This window comes from Haliaeetus leucocephalus, unplaced genomic scaffold (assembly GCF_000737465.1).
Source record: "Haliaeetus leucocephalus isolate CR32 unplaced genomic scaffold, Haliaeetus_leucocephalus-4.0 Scaffold362, whole genome shotgun sequence".
Taxonomy (NCBI): Eukaryota; Metazoa; Chordata; class Aves; order Accipitriformes; family Accipitridae; genus Haliaeetus; species Haliaeetus leucocephalus.
Genome location: NW_010972798.1, coordinates 9,016,048 through 9,031,045, shown reverse-complemented (window position 1 = coordinate 9,031,045; position 14,998 = coordinate 9,016,048). Strand labels below are relative to the sequence as shown.

The window sequence follows — 14,998 nt, the reverse complement described above, 5'->3', positions numbered from 1 at the left end:
ACCCTTCTCTGTATCTCCAAAAGAGCATGCATTTATGTCGTGCACATGTACCGACAAAATTTTAATTTTCACCGCTGGATCCATGCAGCTCAAGAGCATTGTCCAGCTACTCAAAAAGCCTTGCAAAATACCACCACTGGTGCTTACTCTCCAAAGATATGAGAGGACGAAACTAACAACTGTGGTATTTTACTAGCAACAAGATTTTGCAAGGCACTTTGCTAATTCTGCGCTTTGCCCTTAACTGCACCACAACTAATGCACCAGGGCTAACAGTTGCAGGACTAGTAGGAAGCAGCTTACAGCAATATTTCAGTGCTGGACCAGGTAAAGATTCAGATTCCTGGTGGAGAACAGCTCTCAAGAGCATCAAGATAAATGTTTTCCAGAGTGCTCGATGCCTATCCAAATCAGCAGACAGACACCTCAAATGTATCAAGAGAGGTTTAAATCAACCTATTTTTTCAAACCTTCCTAGCAAAGTATTTTAGTAGGTGGAAATAAAGCACTTAAGTTCAACAGAACTGTTTCTATCATAATTATTAATCAAGATATTGCTGACTGCAAGGCGGCACAGCTTCACCAGTTGCTCAGAAGGCGGCTGATACAATACCCCATGTAGGCGCACCGCTTGTGCCATTACAAAGAAGTGCCAAGCAATAAAGGGCTCCACCCATGCCCCTCAGCTAAGATCAGGACTGAAGCCGAAAGAGATATCTAACTCACTCATCGCATTGAAAGGTGTGATTTGGTTTGCATCTCTAGCCTCTTTTCTCATAAAAAAAAAAAAAAAAGACTGAAAAACTTCTTTATGCGTCAGACTTTCCACTCGGCTCACTTACATCTGGACTGCACTCCTTTCAGAAGGAACAAGCTCAGCTTGGACATCACTCTGGTCCCCTCCAAGCCATGGGGGGAAGATGTGTACAGTCATTTCAACACCAGCTCAGGCCCAGGTCTCCACAGAGAGCCGGGGTGCTGGCAGCAGGTCTCACAGCCTCTGCGCTCCCCCCAGCTCCATTTCTAAAATGGAAACAAATCCCATGGGTCTATTTTGAAGAGGTTTTCCCCCAGAGCTACTATGCAGCTAAATACCTCAAACACTCGGAAGCCCACAGATAAAATGATAGTGTGCGCTATATACTCAATGTGAAGAGCGAGGGAGCAAATAACTTTGGTTGAGCAAAAGATATCAACAATTACCAAGATAGGTTCCCAGGCAGTACAGCTCCTAAACTCTGATTACGATGTGTCACGGCTTTTAATACTATAACAAATCAATCTGATTAGAGTAATCTTACTGTTGGGTCATTGCTTTTTCCAGGAAAAGAGAAGACTATTTCACATCCCAGTAGCATTGCAGGTTCCCAGCGTGATGGAGTGCGTTGGACTAGAAGAGGCCCTGGAGTCAATAATCCTGTTCTGGTTATTAGACCTGCTGCAGCATAACCAAACAGGCAATGTCTCCTCAGCTCAATCCCACCTGTAAGCAGGGAGCACAAATATTTCTGCATACTGTCTCCTGTATTATTTAGAAGGGGAACTATCTGAGATCTACAGCGCTATGCAATAAGCACAAGCACAGTAATTTTTAGAAACTAAATTCAAGAACAATAAAGAAAAAAATATTCTTCTTCCAAAGGGGGTGAGCATCCTGTTAAAAAAAAAAAAAAAGTGTATCTTTCTCTCTCTCTCCACAATTATCCTGCACAGGTATTGCATGTGAAGTAGTAAGATAACCCCAGCTGGGGAAAAGAGGGGAAAAAAAAGAAAAAAAAAAGAAGAAAAAAAAAGTAGAGAGAAACAAAACAACAACTTCCCCCCCCCCCAAAAAAAACCACCCAACAACCGAAGACCAACATAAGTGACAAACTGAAATCATGCCACCATGTTTAAAGTTGAGATATGCAAGCTTAAAAAATTGCCTGCTCTGCCTACTTAACACAGCATCCCTTCCCTTCCAGCGGTTGCCAATCAGCCCTTTGGCCACAGCCAGCTTGGTAGACAGCACACTAAGTATGCTAAACAGGAGAAATCAGGGCACAGCAGTAATTTGCCAACATACACCATTACACTTGAAAAATGCTATGGTTTGTATAGCGGGGGGAAGGGGGGAAGTCTGGGTGATTTTCACTGGGATTAGCTAGTCCAGTCTGTACTTCATGCCACATCTACACCCTTTAGGTTTACACAAGCAACACAATTTTAAGAGCCATACCCAGTAAGGCTGCAGCCCATGTGTTTTCACTGTTGAACTCAGCAGAACTTTAAAGTCCACATATGCAGGTATTTGTAGGCTTGAAGAATAAGACAAATTCGTGAAAAGCAATGGGAGGGCAAATTTCTGTTCACCCATAAAGGCTGTAAGCTTTGCAGGCATCTTGTTCCCCCTAGCTGTAATTGTTTTCCATTTTAGCTAAACTGAGTTTTGCCCCTTGGTAAATTCATTTAACTCAGCAAGAAGTATTTTTCAGCCAGAAGCAGGGTGCCTTTTAAAACAAGCACAGCCCAAAGCAGGAATGCCTGTAATTCCTGACTCCTACCACCTGCCACAGGTTCATCTAAAAGAGCTTGTCTAATTCGAGGATTATCAGAATGACAGTGCATCCCACTTCACACAAATATTAAGTCTGGACATCCTACACTGTGTAAGTATTTCTAAGTATTTTCCAATGCATATAAAAATAATATCACTGACTTCCCTAGAGCTGTATTTTAGGCTTTAAGAAAAAAATAAAATTCTGAATTGGGCTCTTGAAAAAAATTCTTCTTGCATAGAACAACTTCATTTCTGAAAGTCAGACCATTTTATGCAGGCTTTCATTAGAATATCTAGGCTACGCTTAGTTATTTTGAAAATTCAGACAGTTTAAACCAGGAAAAGTCCAAGATCCACGCCCCTGCACACAGTCATTTCTTTACTCTGAGCTTGTGCACAGCAATTATTTGACATGCAATTGGAAAACATATAAACAAAAAGAGAGGAGGGGAAAAAAAAAAAAAGAAAATCATACAATATCACCTCTATGAGATGCAAGAAACCATGAGACATCAGAACTCCATGATCTTAAAGCAAATTGATTAATAACCCAAACACTCAGCTTCCTAAAACTAAAACGGAGGCCAAGATTTTCCTATGTTCTCCTATTACCAGCTGGACAAAACAATGTCAACAAAGATCTGAAGAGCCATAAAGTACAGACAATTTGGAAAGGCACCCCCTCATGCTCCCAAGAGATGTAAACATAACTGAAGACAAAGACCTACATCAGAAAAACCAGAAAAAGACTGCAAGATTTCAGCAAGGTATTTTTGCCTGATTTCAGTGTTTGAGAAGAACTGTAGGATCACAGCTCAGCTAGGTGCCCAGAAATCCTGTGTGCCGAGTTTGTACAGCAATATTGAAAGGATGGATTAAAAAAAAAATAAAAAAAATCTTTAAGTACAAGAGGAAACAATTAAAATACAAAGGGGGATGTGGGAAGAAGCAGGAACTGGAAAGGAAAACTCCAGTAGTTGATTAAAGCTGCCTTGTTTCTTGAACTCTTTACTGGACGGTAACCATCGATGGTTATCAGTAGTTTCAGACATGCAGCATTTTATTGTGTTGAGAGGGCAGCATTAGGCTGGACAGGATATCTGTGTGTCATCCACAGTGAAAGGCTGCAGACACTGTAACCACCAAAGTATGGCCATAGGGCACAAGGACAATGAATAATCAAGGTCAGAATAGCACCAGGAGTTGAAGTTAGCTCCCAAATTCATCATTATGCTCAACAAAATCAGAATACACCAGCTTTCAGACATGGAGGTAAAATACTCTAGTTAGGTAGCATCTTAGTCAGAACAAGAAATTCAGATCATCTGCAAGTTAAATAAGTCAAGCAGTTACACACCAGAAAAAAAAAAAGAAAAGAAAAAGAAAAAAGAAGCCACACACATAAACCCCCCACACCTACTCTTTGAAGCATGGTGCAACTATGGAATATAAGAATTCATAAGAAGAGTTATAGGAGGGCAAAGGGCAAATTAAAACACGTTAGAGCAAGCAAAGGAAAAGGGTTACACTGCAGCACGAGAGTCCCTATACATTAAAAGGAAGATCTCCTGGATTTTCTATTGTATTTGGCCATTTCATCCGTCCAAATTAAGCAAGAAAATTCCTGGATGATGTTCTCAAAAGCCTGAGACACCAAACAGCAGACTGAGAAGCTTTCAAGATTGAGTAGGGAGTCAAGAGGACTGTCAGCCAAATTCTGATTATGCCCTAACTACAGAGAACAAAAGGAGGCAGGGCTTTGCCTTCCAACACTTTATTTTGTATATTAAAGCAGCTCCTGACCTGCACCAAGCTGATGTTGCCTGCACCCAGGGATCTGTTGGGGTTCAGTACAGCACAAAGCTGGGAAGACCACCCTAACCACCCTCCCGCTGTGGCACACGTCAGAAATACAGCTTCACATCACCGCTGCAAGCCACTCCTAAAAGGTGAGCAGGAGTTTTATATGGTGTTTTCCAAAGATGCCAGGCTGTGCATACATCAGACCCAGAAGCTGGTCTTTGAGAGAGGAGGGGGGGTGTGTGTATATGGACACAATGTGCATGCAAAGGCAGGGCTTCCTCTGCAGTGACTTCACTCCATCAGCCTTACAACCATCAAGAATATTTTCCCCAACCATTTAAATCATGTTATCACATATTCTGCACACCCAGGATTTCCACAGAGCTTTCTGGTATGGGCCCTCCAATGTCTAACAGCCCAACCAAACCCACTTTTCAGTACTTCACTCCCTCTCCAACACTGCTGGCTTCGGCAAACACTAAAACACATAGTGCCATCCGTGGTCACTTACACAAGGCACAGCTTCGGAGAGCGACATTTGAGGTACTCAGCTGGTCAAACCTTTCACTATCCAAATTGAGACGTTGATAGATTCATTGTTTGATATGGAATCGCTCACATTAACAGAAAGACAGGAACACTTTCTGCTTAACAGACCTTCCATAATTTTAGTGGTTGCTTCTTGTAATAAACAAGTTAGCTAAGCTAACTCTAAGGAATTTCTAGTCATTTGCCCTTACAGTTACCCTGACTGCATGTGATTTTAATAACTGAAGACAGAAAGGGGTTCCTTCCAGATTTTGGGGGTAACAACGTACCTCCCAATACCACATTGAACTCCCTACCCCTACCAACTTGAACATTTACAGTTCCTTTCAGACACACAGCACAGTGGACTGAAAGGTTCATCTCAACAGCTTTCCCACCTTAGTATTCAAGCAGTAGTTTCCCATTTGCAAAATACTAGATCACACCTAGCCAGTGTATGTTCTAGTTTCCTTTTTAAGAACTTTTTGCACGCTTATCTGCTGCAGAAAGAGGGTGAAGGGTAATTCACTCATCTATTTAGTTCTAGTCAACCACACCAGCACTCCTGAGGGATTCAATTCTTATGCTATGGATAAAATGCAGAGTAAAACTGCAGCAGTGAGAAATCACAATAAAGGCTTGCAGAGGCTACTAAGGATCTCAGAAACACAACTTAAATCTGCAGAATCCAAATTTTACAGCGCAGTCAGTCAGAATTTTATTCTTTTCTTTGAGCAATCACACACCCAAAAAGCATTTTGGGACGCACGAAGATGTCACGACATTACCTTAAAAAAAAACAAAAACCAAACCAAACAAAACAAAAAACCACCCCAAAAACCAAACCACCGAGCCAAATGATTAAATACTTTAAGTCATTTCCCATGCAGCAGAGAGATCCACTTGCTGACTTGACACTTTTGTTGGCAGCATGCTTAAGTCCTATAAAGCTACTGGCTCAGAGAGCGCATCCACCTATTCCTATTGTTCTGTTCACCTCCGCTCCCGAGGCATCGCACACCAGCCCTGTGCATCAGATCCCTTACGCAGCTGGACTGCAGCTCTGCAACACAGGGATTTCTGCCACAGCAGCCGAAAAGCTCAGCGCTGCACCTCCTCCTCTCTCCCCGTTCCCAGAAGTCGGCAAGATTCTTTGTATTTACTTCCTAGATGTGGATTAAAACTGAAAGATTCATATCTGCCGAGACACAATCCATCCCTTTCATTCCCAGACACTACCCCACCATAAAATATTTCCCCTTCCCTCCCTAAACTGGGCGTTTCCTCCCACTCTCTTGCCCTTGGTAAAAACATTCATCATCTTGCCATCTTGAGGAAGTTGGACTCATCTCAAATTTCACCAGGTCCCCTTGTATACCACTTCCCAAAGTCCTTGGGGGGAAGTTTAATCCGGATCCAAACTCTGGAATCAATCCCAAGAGGCTGCTGGGCTCCAATCAATGCATTAATTTTCAAGCATGTTCAGCCTTGCCACTTGGGTCCACTTCCAAACAGAGCGGACGACTGAGCACAGGCCCAGAAACACATCACACCTCGAGCCATCTATTCTGGATACTAAAACGCACACCCTGGTTAAAACACTGCTCCTTTAGTTGTACCATTAAGACTCCAGGTGAAACAGCAGTGGCAGGGGATTTTCAAAAATACAAGATATCATTGAGTGTTCTTGGATCAACTCCCAAATCGCTCAAACCAAGTACAAATTAAAAAAAAAAAAAAAAAAGCCCCCAAAACAAAAAAATCCCGACAACCACACACATCCCATGTTTTTGTTGCTTGCTTGTGCATGGAGCTCATAACAACAGTCAGTAATTTCAAACAAAATCATCAAGTTTAGATTCAAGTTGCCAAAGAGGATTCAAGTTTACCTTGCCAATGCCAAGGAACTAAAGCTTTCACGTGTTTCATCTGAGACTTCCTGAAGAGTTATTTCTTAATGATTTTGCTCCTTATACTAGAAGCCTTATAGAAATAAAACCCCAAACATCTGAAATCTCATCCTGCTCTATCTGCTCTTTGCTCAAGGTAATTGCAAGCGGCTAAGCCAAACCTGGAAAACCTCTCATAGGCTCTACTTTAGAAGAGAGTTGGGACTCTCCCCCAGGAGCCAGTCTGTTTATAATATGTTCACCTCTACGTTTCACTGCACTTCCTTCTCAATAGCTCGCAGTCAAATCACAACCTGTGAACTCTTGTTTGTCCTGGGCTGCTCTACTAAGGTTTTATCCCATGGTTTGCCCTTGCTGGAAAGCAGCTCTTTAATCCCTCTGACAGTTACAGCATCTTCTCCCTGCACAGCAAAGCTCTGATGGGAAGCTCCATTTGGAGAACTAAAGACTGGAAGATTTCTCAGCAATCATTTCACATTATAACTGAAGAAACAAAAACAAAACAGGAAGTTTTTGAAGAACAGCAAGTTTATTCACTTAGAGAGACCCACCCACATGCCTAACCATGGCTGAGCTCACATATCACTCTAAAGATCATGGCCTTGGTTAGTTGTCAAGGGACGGTAAGGCAATCATGGCACCGAGACAGCAGAGAATCTAGAAAACACGTGTGAGTGAAAAAAAGTTGAACTTCAACACCCTTAGAGAGAAATTATTTTCCTCTTAATTCCACTTGATACCAAAAGTGACTTGACACTAATCCAGGCCAAGTGGCACAAAGAAAGAGCTTGAGCTCACTTCTCTGCTGGAGAGGATGGAGTGGAGTGTTGCTGTTGGTATACAAGAAGCTCCTCTCCTTTCTGATGATTTATGCAACCTTGCTTTAAAAGAGTTGCATTCATTTTATTGCCTACTCTGCACATTCTCAAGAGGCGTTGGAGGCAGTGCCAGAAAAATAACAGGGCTTAACAGTGTCTAGCGCAAATCCATCAGTGCAAGAGCTCCTTTCTGAAGCGTTTCCAGATTTTTTTTTTCCAGTGGGAACATTTTGTAAATAGATTTTAAAATTTGCCTTGAGCCAGGCAACACCCGCTTTTATTCAGCCCTTCACGATAATGAAATAAGTAGTTTCTCCACTAGTTATAGCCAATGACTTCCAGAGGAAAGAAAGCACAGAGCACGCGGTTTACACCCTCTCACATCCCACATCCACAGCTTTCCTGTTGCAGATGCCATGTCTTCCTCACGGAACTAGTGAAGCTTCTGTCTCACAGAAAACAGAGCCACGACTGGAAATAAACCCTTCCACTAGGCATAACTTGGCAGGCACAACCCAAAAGGTAGCACCAGATGAGTTGAAACACACAAGGCAGACAAAGCTTCCTTCTGTTGTTTCTCTATGCTCAGGGACAAGGAAAAAAGAAAAGCAAAGCAATTTCACTTGACTTAAAACCATTACTTTGTTATTAAAAAAGACAAAATAAGAAGAAAGAAAAACAGCTCCTGAGGGAGTTAGGCAATAACATAACTGGGCTTGTGTCAGAAGAAATCAGAGAATTCAGGTGTTGGTGACATTGTGGAAGATTCAAACCATCAGACTGGTAAAAATAACCAGTCAAATAACAGTTCTTGCATTCCCCAAGGAATAATCCTGAACAGAAAGTATATAGATAATTTCATCCTGTCTCAACTGAGGCCAACTTAGAGCAAACAAAAATGCATCGTCAGTTACAGCCATTGGTTCAAGATGTAAAACGTCCTCACTGCACTGCAATGGCAGCTCTTTTCCATCTCTCACAGTGAAAACCTCTTCATTCTAGAAAATATCTAGTATTAGTTTCTTGCCAAATGAAGCAAGCTAGCAATTTTCCAGCAACTGAGAGGATCCCCTGTCCCTAGTTTCATATTGCTTATTAACCCTCCTGTTGAGCACAGAAAATTGTAAAATGGCAATGCAGGTTCCAGTCTGATGTCTAGTGTGATTGCTTTACTGTGCAAACTGCACAAACGTGTTACTGAGCAGCAGTGACACTTTACACACAGCCAAACTATCCTGATTTCTGCAGAAGCATTGCATGCCACACACTGAGAAGTTAAAGCTGTGCAGATGGACGGAACGTCATCAGGTTTCATTTTTGTCTATTAAAGGACACGCTCATTCATTCTTTCCACCCACATACAGGTTACAATCACTTCTTTCTGGGCTACACCCGCAGCCATAGACTGCTGCGGTCCAGCCCCTCTGTCTAAAGCAAGGAGAGGATTTCTCCAGGTAGCATCCCCAATTCACTGCTCAGCATGGGGGTCACACTACCTCTACTATCAAGGCTGATATCACCAAATTTTTTCAGTACCCAATTATGGCTTGACAAACCTGCTCCAATAAGTGGTTGGACCCTTGCTGGAAACACTCTCAACTCTTGCCTTTCCCTGTCTTTCTCCCCCAGAGTGCTCCTCTTGTTTCAGCTGGGAAAGAGATGGGAACACACAGCAAGAGGCAGGTCTCAGCTCCCCACTGCCCATCTCTCTAGGCTACTTCAGTCTCTTCATTGGCAGACACAAACAGGGTGGTAGTATCCAATTAGTCTCTCCAAACAAAAGATACAGGCATATCTAAACTTAAGCTTTGCTATTTCAGGTTAAACCTTTGCAACTGGACTACAGATTTAAAACCTCTGAGGAAAAGGTACCTGGTTGTACAGGGCCTCTACATCCTTGCAGAAGACCTTTGCAGTGCAAGGATAAGACATGTGCCTCACAAGCCTGGACAGAAGATGTCACATAACGAAAAACTTTAGTCCCTTAAGTGCAATTACAGCAAAAACAAAGCTGGAACTGCAGCTGGATACTGTCAAGGAGCACAACCCCCAATGCATCTCCCTATTTCTTGCTCCTAACGAGAGACTGTTCCCAAATATGTGGCGTGTTGATAACATTTCAATAAAGAGAGGCCACTGAAAGGCACAGCGCTCATACCTGAGCCCTGCACAGCTCAGGGAGAAGTTTCCTCCTAGGGACTGGGAGTTGTTCATCTACTTGGAGTCAGCAGAACCCCAATCATCACAAATAGGAGGAGGAAGCACCAGGAGAGAGGGTCAGGTTTAGCCAAAACCTTCCTTGAGAAACTCATTAGGCTTCATATAGCATCTCTCCAAGTGCTTTCACCTTGGGGTAGGACAAGATGTGGGGGTGCTGCACAGATGAGCCTTTCTCCCTGGTACCTCCAGACTGGAGGAAGGGAGAAGACGAGCTGCTGTCCGGGGCAGTGACCAGGCAGTGTCCCTCAGAGAGCGCTTCCTTCGCCCCAGGCTTGGCCAAGGGCCACAGAGAAGGGGCTGCAGGAGGGGAAGAACCTTTCCTGAACGCAGTCGGGGTGACCTCTGCCATGTGGCAAAACCAGCTAAAGAAAGCAGCACCAAAGGGGCCATGGCTTTGTCTTCTTTGGTGCTTCACAACCAAATCCAGGCTGATAGCAAGGATAATAAATCCCAGTCACACTTTTGCTACACACTAATGAAGCTGATGCTCAAAAATGAGCTACAGCTCAATTCCCAGATTCCTTAACCTTAAACTGTTTGCTGAACCAATGTCCCACATAGGTGCAAGAAATATTCCTCTCACTGAGGAGGTCCAGCTCCCTCAGGACATCCTTCCAGACCGCCCCAGAGACCCACATGTCTGCTCCTGCAAAGAGGAAGGACTCGCATCCAGGGCATCGCAGCTCAGACAGATACATCTGAATTATTATTTAAAAAGCTATGAGGGAAGAGAAAAGCAAAACCAAAAATGCACCCTCTGAACAGGCTATCCTAACCCCAAAGATATTTGCAGCAATCTGTACACAGTTTTTCTTAATTTCCAGTAAGAAGGAGTGTTGCCAAAGAGCCATAAAGCAGAGCACAAGAAGTTGTAGTATAAAACTAGTTTCCCCCCACCCCCCTCCCAAAACTATGATAAAAATCTTAACAGAAAGAGATTCTTTAATTTGTGTCTCTCCCACAAAGAGCAGGAAGATCTTTAGGAAGACTGAAGGATATAATCAAAAGTCACAGCACATATTTCTTATCACTGTTTGAACAAGATGTGTTTATTCTTTTGGCAATGCTTTAATTTGATTTTAGCACACTCCAAACTCTGCATCATCATCTCAGCCAAACGGCAGAAGAATCCAGAGTCCCCAAAGGGAATCTCTATCGCTCTCATCCTCCCCTCCCAGCACCCAGGAAACTTGGACAAGACTGGACAAACTTGCAGATACTCTCTTCACACCCAATTTTGTGCATGCTCCCCCGCAAACATTTGTGCATAACACCTCAAATTCCAGATGTGGAGATGAGGTAGGAAGACACAATGAGATCCAAAGGTTCCTGTTCAACAGCGCCTCATCACCCCATTATAACCGCCCCGACGTCTCTCTCCTTTTTACATCTCCTACTCATAAACACACAGGAATGGATCTCCAGGGTCATCAAGTCCAGCGCTCTGCCAGCAAAGAGCTTAATCGTTCTTATAGTCAACCCAGATCAAATGCTGGTTAAGATTAAGCTGGAAAAGTGGTTGGGGCAGGTTCCACCTCCGGCCTTTCAGGGCTGTGATTCACTTCAACACCCTTCTCCCCTTTCCCAGCTTTTCTCAGCCAGATTATGCTCATTTGGGAGGAACTCCTCATCTCACTGCGGCATTTGGCACGGCGCTTGCGGGCATGGGCGCCATACGGCCATGGGCGATGGTGTGAGCTCACCGCCCTGGCCATGCAGTCTGCGCCGGGGCTTGCCCAAGGGCCGGTTCCCAGGCTGCGGGGTGGAATGTGCCGCACCACCGGCGGGTGCGGAGGACAGAGCTCGGCATCTGCAAGCAGGCAGCGAGCATCCTGGGGCAGCTGGGCACAGCATGCCGAGAAATGGGCTTTAGGTGGGAGGGGACTCCCTGCTCTCCTTTTTAAAATTTTATTTCTCTGTGTGTGTGTGAATTGAGTTCCCCCCCTTAAGTAAGTTCTTTTGTCTGTTTTTAAACCCAAACTATAGTCTATACCAAGTTTTCCATGAGTTGGTATGGCTACCTTCTGCCCAATCCACCAACAGCTCTAAAATCTAAACTCCAGCAAGCACCAGTTGCAACAAATTGCTACTTCTATTTCCACAGAAAGCTTTTTTTTTTTTTTTAATATTTTTTCTTTTTTAAGGAAACCATGCCAAAGCCTACATCTTCTTTTCAATCTTAGGACAGGCGAGGTTCATCATTACCAGTATATTTTAACTGAGCATTAACAAGTCTGCCTCTCTTTTGAGACAAGTCATGAGAAAGGCTGCTCTTCCTCAGAAATAAAGCCAAGTCAATGCTAATCGGGTTTTCCTTCTCCAGCGTACAATGCTTTGCTGGATGAACAAAGTCAGTGCACCATGTTCAAATCCAAGAGGGAAAGGAGGGGGCGGGGGGAAAAAATAATAAAAAAAATCAGAGCTAAAGCCTTTTAAAAAAACGACTCCCCTGACAGCAACAGTGATGAGCGGCATTTAAGCGGAGCAAGAACGCTCCTGAGCACATCGCTTCTGACAGATGAGCCCAGCAAGTCAACCATAGGGACTCCACAGCCCTGCCGCTGCTATTCAGCGAAAGTTGATCAGATAGCAGCAGACAAATAACGCCAAGCAAACACTCCAAGAAGTGCTCTCTCCACATTTAAGAGTTTATAATTAACCTAGGAAAAAAAATAGAGTCACACAATTCAGGTCTTCTGCACGGCGGCAGCAGCAGCTAGGAACCACGCGCACGCTGGGTGCTTGCACTCCCTGCAGAAGGGGGGACGGAGAAAACACGCCGGTTTCAGTTTACCCCTCGCTCTCCCTGAGTTGCGAACCTGCCATCCCAGGCGTGCAAACCCCAAGCGTACTTTTAACAGGCTTTTCCTCACCAACTATCACATCTCCTAGCTGCCCTCTTACTCTTGCAATTCCTATTTTGTTTTCTTTTCCAAGTGGCTGAGCTTCTGTCTGCTTCAGGTCTCATACCCCGTGCCCTGCACTTGAAGCATTTTCACCAGGAATACACACACGCGTGCACACTCACACATACAGACAGAGGAGATTCTGCTGCATTGCCATTCTGACGAATGTCAACACAGCTGCTGTCTCCGCTGGAATGTAAACCAATATTGTCGTTAGATCTCCCTCAACCCCAGGTAACTTCCTCAAAGACTTGCACAGCGTGTGGCAATTCTCTCCACTGCCACCTTACAAAGCATCAACCCAGCTGGTTAAAAGCAATTAAAGAAAAAAAAAAAGAAAAAAAATCAAAGCTGCATCTGAAGTTTGCACCCATGCGGTACAAAGGGCTGTAGAAAGCAAAACGCATCCATTGTACTCAGGTTCATCCTCATATAATATGTTTAGACAACCACCCTGTATAAAATATCTTGTTGCTGCTGCAAATCACGAGGCAAGGTATTAACAGCACTAAGTAAAAGAGTTATTGGTGTGGACGCTAATGCAACATTTGCAGCAGAGAACCTTTGTTTGCATATAGTTTTACTCCAAAATGTAACCTAAGAAGGGGTTTATAATGCATTTTTGGTTATTTCCTAGATACCGTCCACTTTTAACAACGAGCAGCAATTTTGGCAATAAAGACCAGTACATGTGTTATAATGCAGTCAACACAGATACGGTTCGGACTGCTCCAGGAACGCAATCTGTATGCATTGCCCACAGTAAGCAATGGCTTTGCCTTCCTTCTCCGATGAAAGAAAATTATGTTTGGCTGATCAAGGGTCCCAAAACAAATTCACTGTCCCAAATGTAAAGACTCAAAGTTCACTCTCATTCAGATATTTAGCCCAGCAAACTCCACTCCCCATTATAAAGTGCAAAAGTTTCAAAAAACAAGTGCATATTCCACACCTAACTTCAGGACTACAGGGGTGAAGAAATCACACGCATTCACTAAAAATAAAAATATATTAAAAGATATCATAGCTCAAACCTAGAATCCTTACCTCGCTATACTGGGACTGGGCATTGTTTTCCAGGTACAACATGTTAGCAGTCAAATTGATCAATGCTGCTGTTCTTTCTTCTGGCTCCAGGATTTTGACAAACACCTCCCACCCCCTAGAAGACCCTAAAAATATGTGATGCTACTTGGAAGATAACAGGACTCGGAGTGTGCCTTTCTGCATAATTGAAGTTTCCCTTATATACCTAACTATAGGCAAGGAGGAGGAGGTGGGGCTCTCCTGCCTTACCTGTCCAATCTGTCAAAGTGCCACCTGGAGTCCTCCACTCCAATGGAGAGAGGCCTCTCCCAGCTCATTAAGTAGTTAGAATTCCTTATCACCAATCTCTAAAAAGCAAAGGGAAGGGAAGGGGGGGAAATGACAAAAAAAAAAAAAAAAAAAGAGAGAAAGAAAAGAAAGGAAACTATAACTTTCCCCTGTCACTTTCCTACAACTTTGGGAACTCAAAAGACAGCCATGGAGTTACTCTAAAGGAGCTGCTCCAAGAAACTTCTCCTATTTATTTATTTTCTGAGAAGACTCCAGGGTTTTTTTCAGGCACGGGCTTTGCTGCTACAAAAGCCCAAAATGTTTGGGAAGGGATCGAGATGCAACGCTCTAGACTGGCGGTGCCGTAACACAGCCGAGCCTCTGGCTGCTGCAGCATGCAGGTTTGGGACAAAACCCGCAAGGAGCTTTCTGAGAAGCAATCACTGTTCATGCACCGTAATCCGGCTACATTCTCTGTCATCTGTGTACTCTCATCCACGCTCACAGCCAACAGGTCCTGCATTCGCAGGACATTACTCCAGCTGCATTTTTTTTTCCCTTTGCAATTGCTTCTAATTCATGCCACAGTAATAAGCCTTAAAATAATATCGCTTAAAACAGAAAATGTTAAAAAAAAATTAAAAAAGCAACTCCTCCAAAGGGACTCATGATTTTGAGGTAATGTATGGGAGAAGCTGTTGGGTGCCGCTCAGTAAAAACCACCTGGACACTGTGCCCACAGCAAACTAAAGCTTTTGAAGAGACGGGAAAAGCGTGTTGCGGAGACTCGGTCCGTGGGAGAGCAGAGCACGCAGACTGGCCCAGCAGAACGGCCCCACCGTGACTTTGCTCCGAAGGCACAGACACCCCCCGTCCCATCCCGGGGTCCCGAGCGGAGCCCCCCGGAGCGTTGCCGGCCGCCTGAGGCCTGCGCTGCGCCGGCACCGGCCGCCCCCC

The 14,998-nt window shown here is 44.0% G+C and overlaps 1 protein-coding gene across 3 annotated transcripts in view; it reads right to left on the bottom strand.

Annotated features, from left to right (window-relative positions):
* Positions 1–14,998, bottom strand: part of TP63 (tumor protein p63) — a 106,596-nt gene that overhangs the window by 56,158 nt on the left and 35,440 nt on the right. Inside the window, exon 1 of one of the 3 annotated variants that reach the window (XM_010573066.1) lies at positions 13,772–13,813. The exons of the other annotated variants lie outside the window; for them this stretch is intronic. Within the exon in view, the coding sequence (XP_010571368.1) occupies positions 13,772–13,813 (42 nt within the window). Of the gene's footprint in view, positions 1–13,771; positions 13,814–14,998 lie in introns of those variants that run through there. 3 annotated transcript variants of the gene reach the window in all.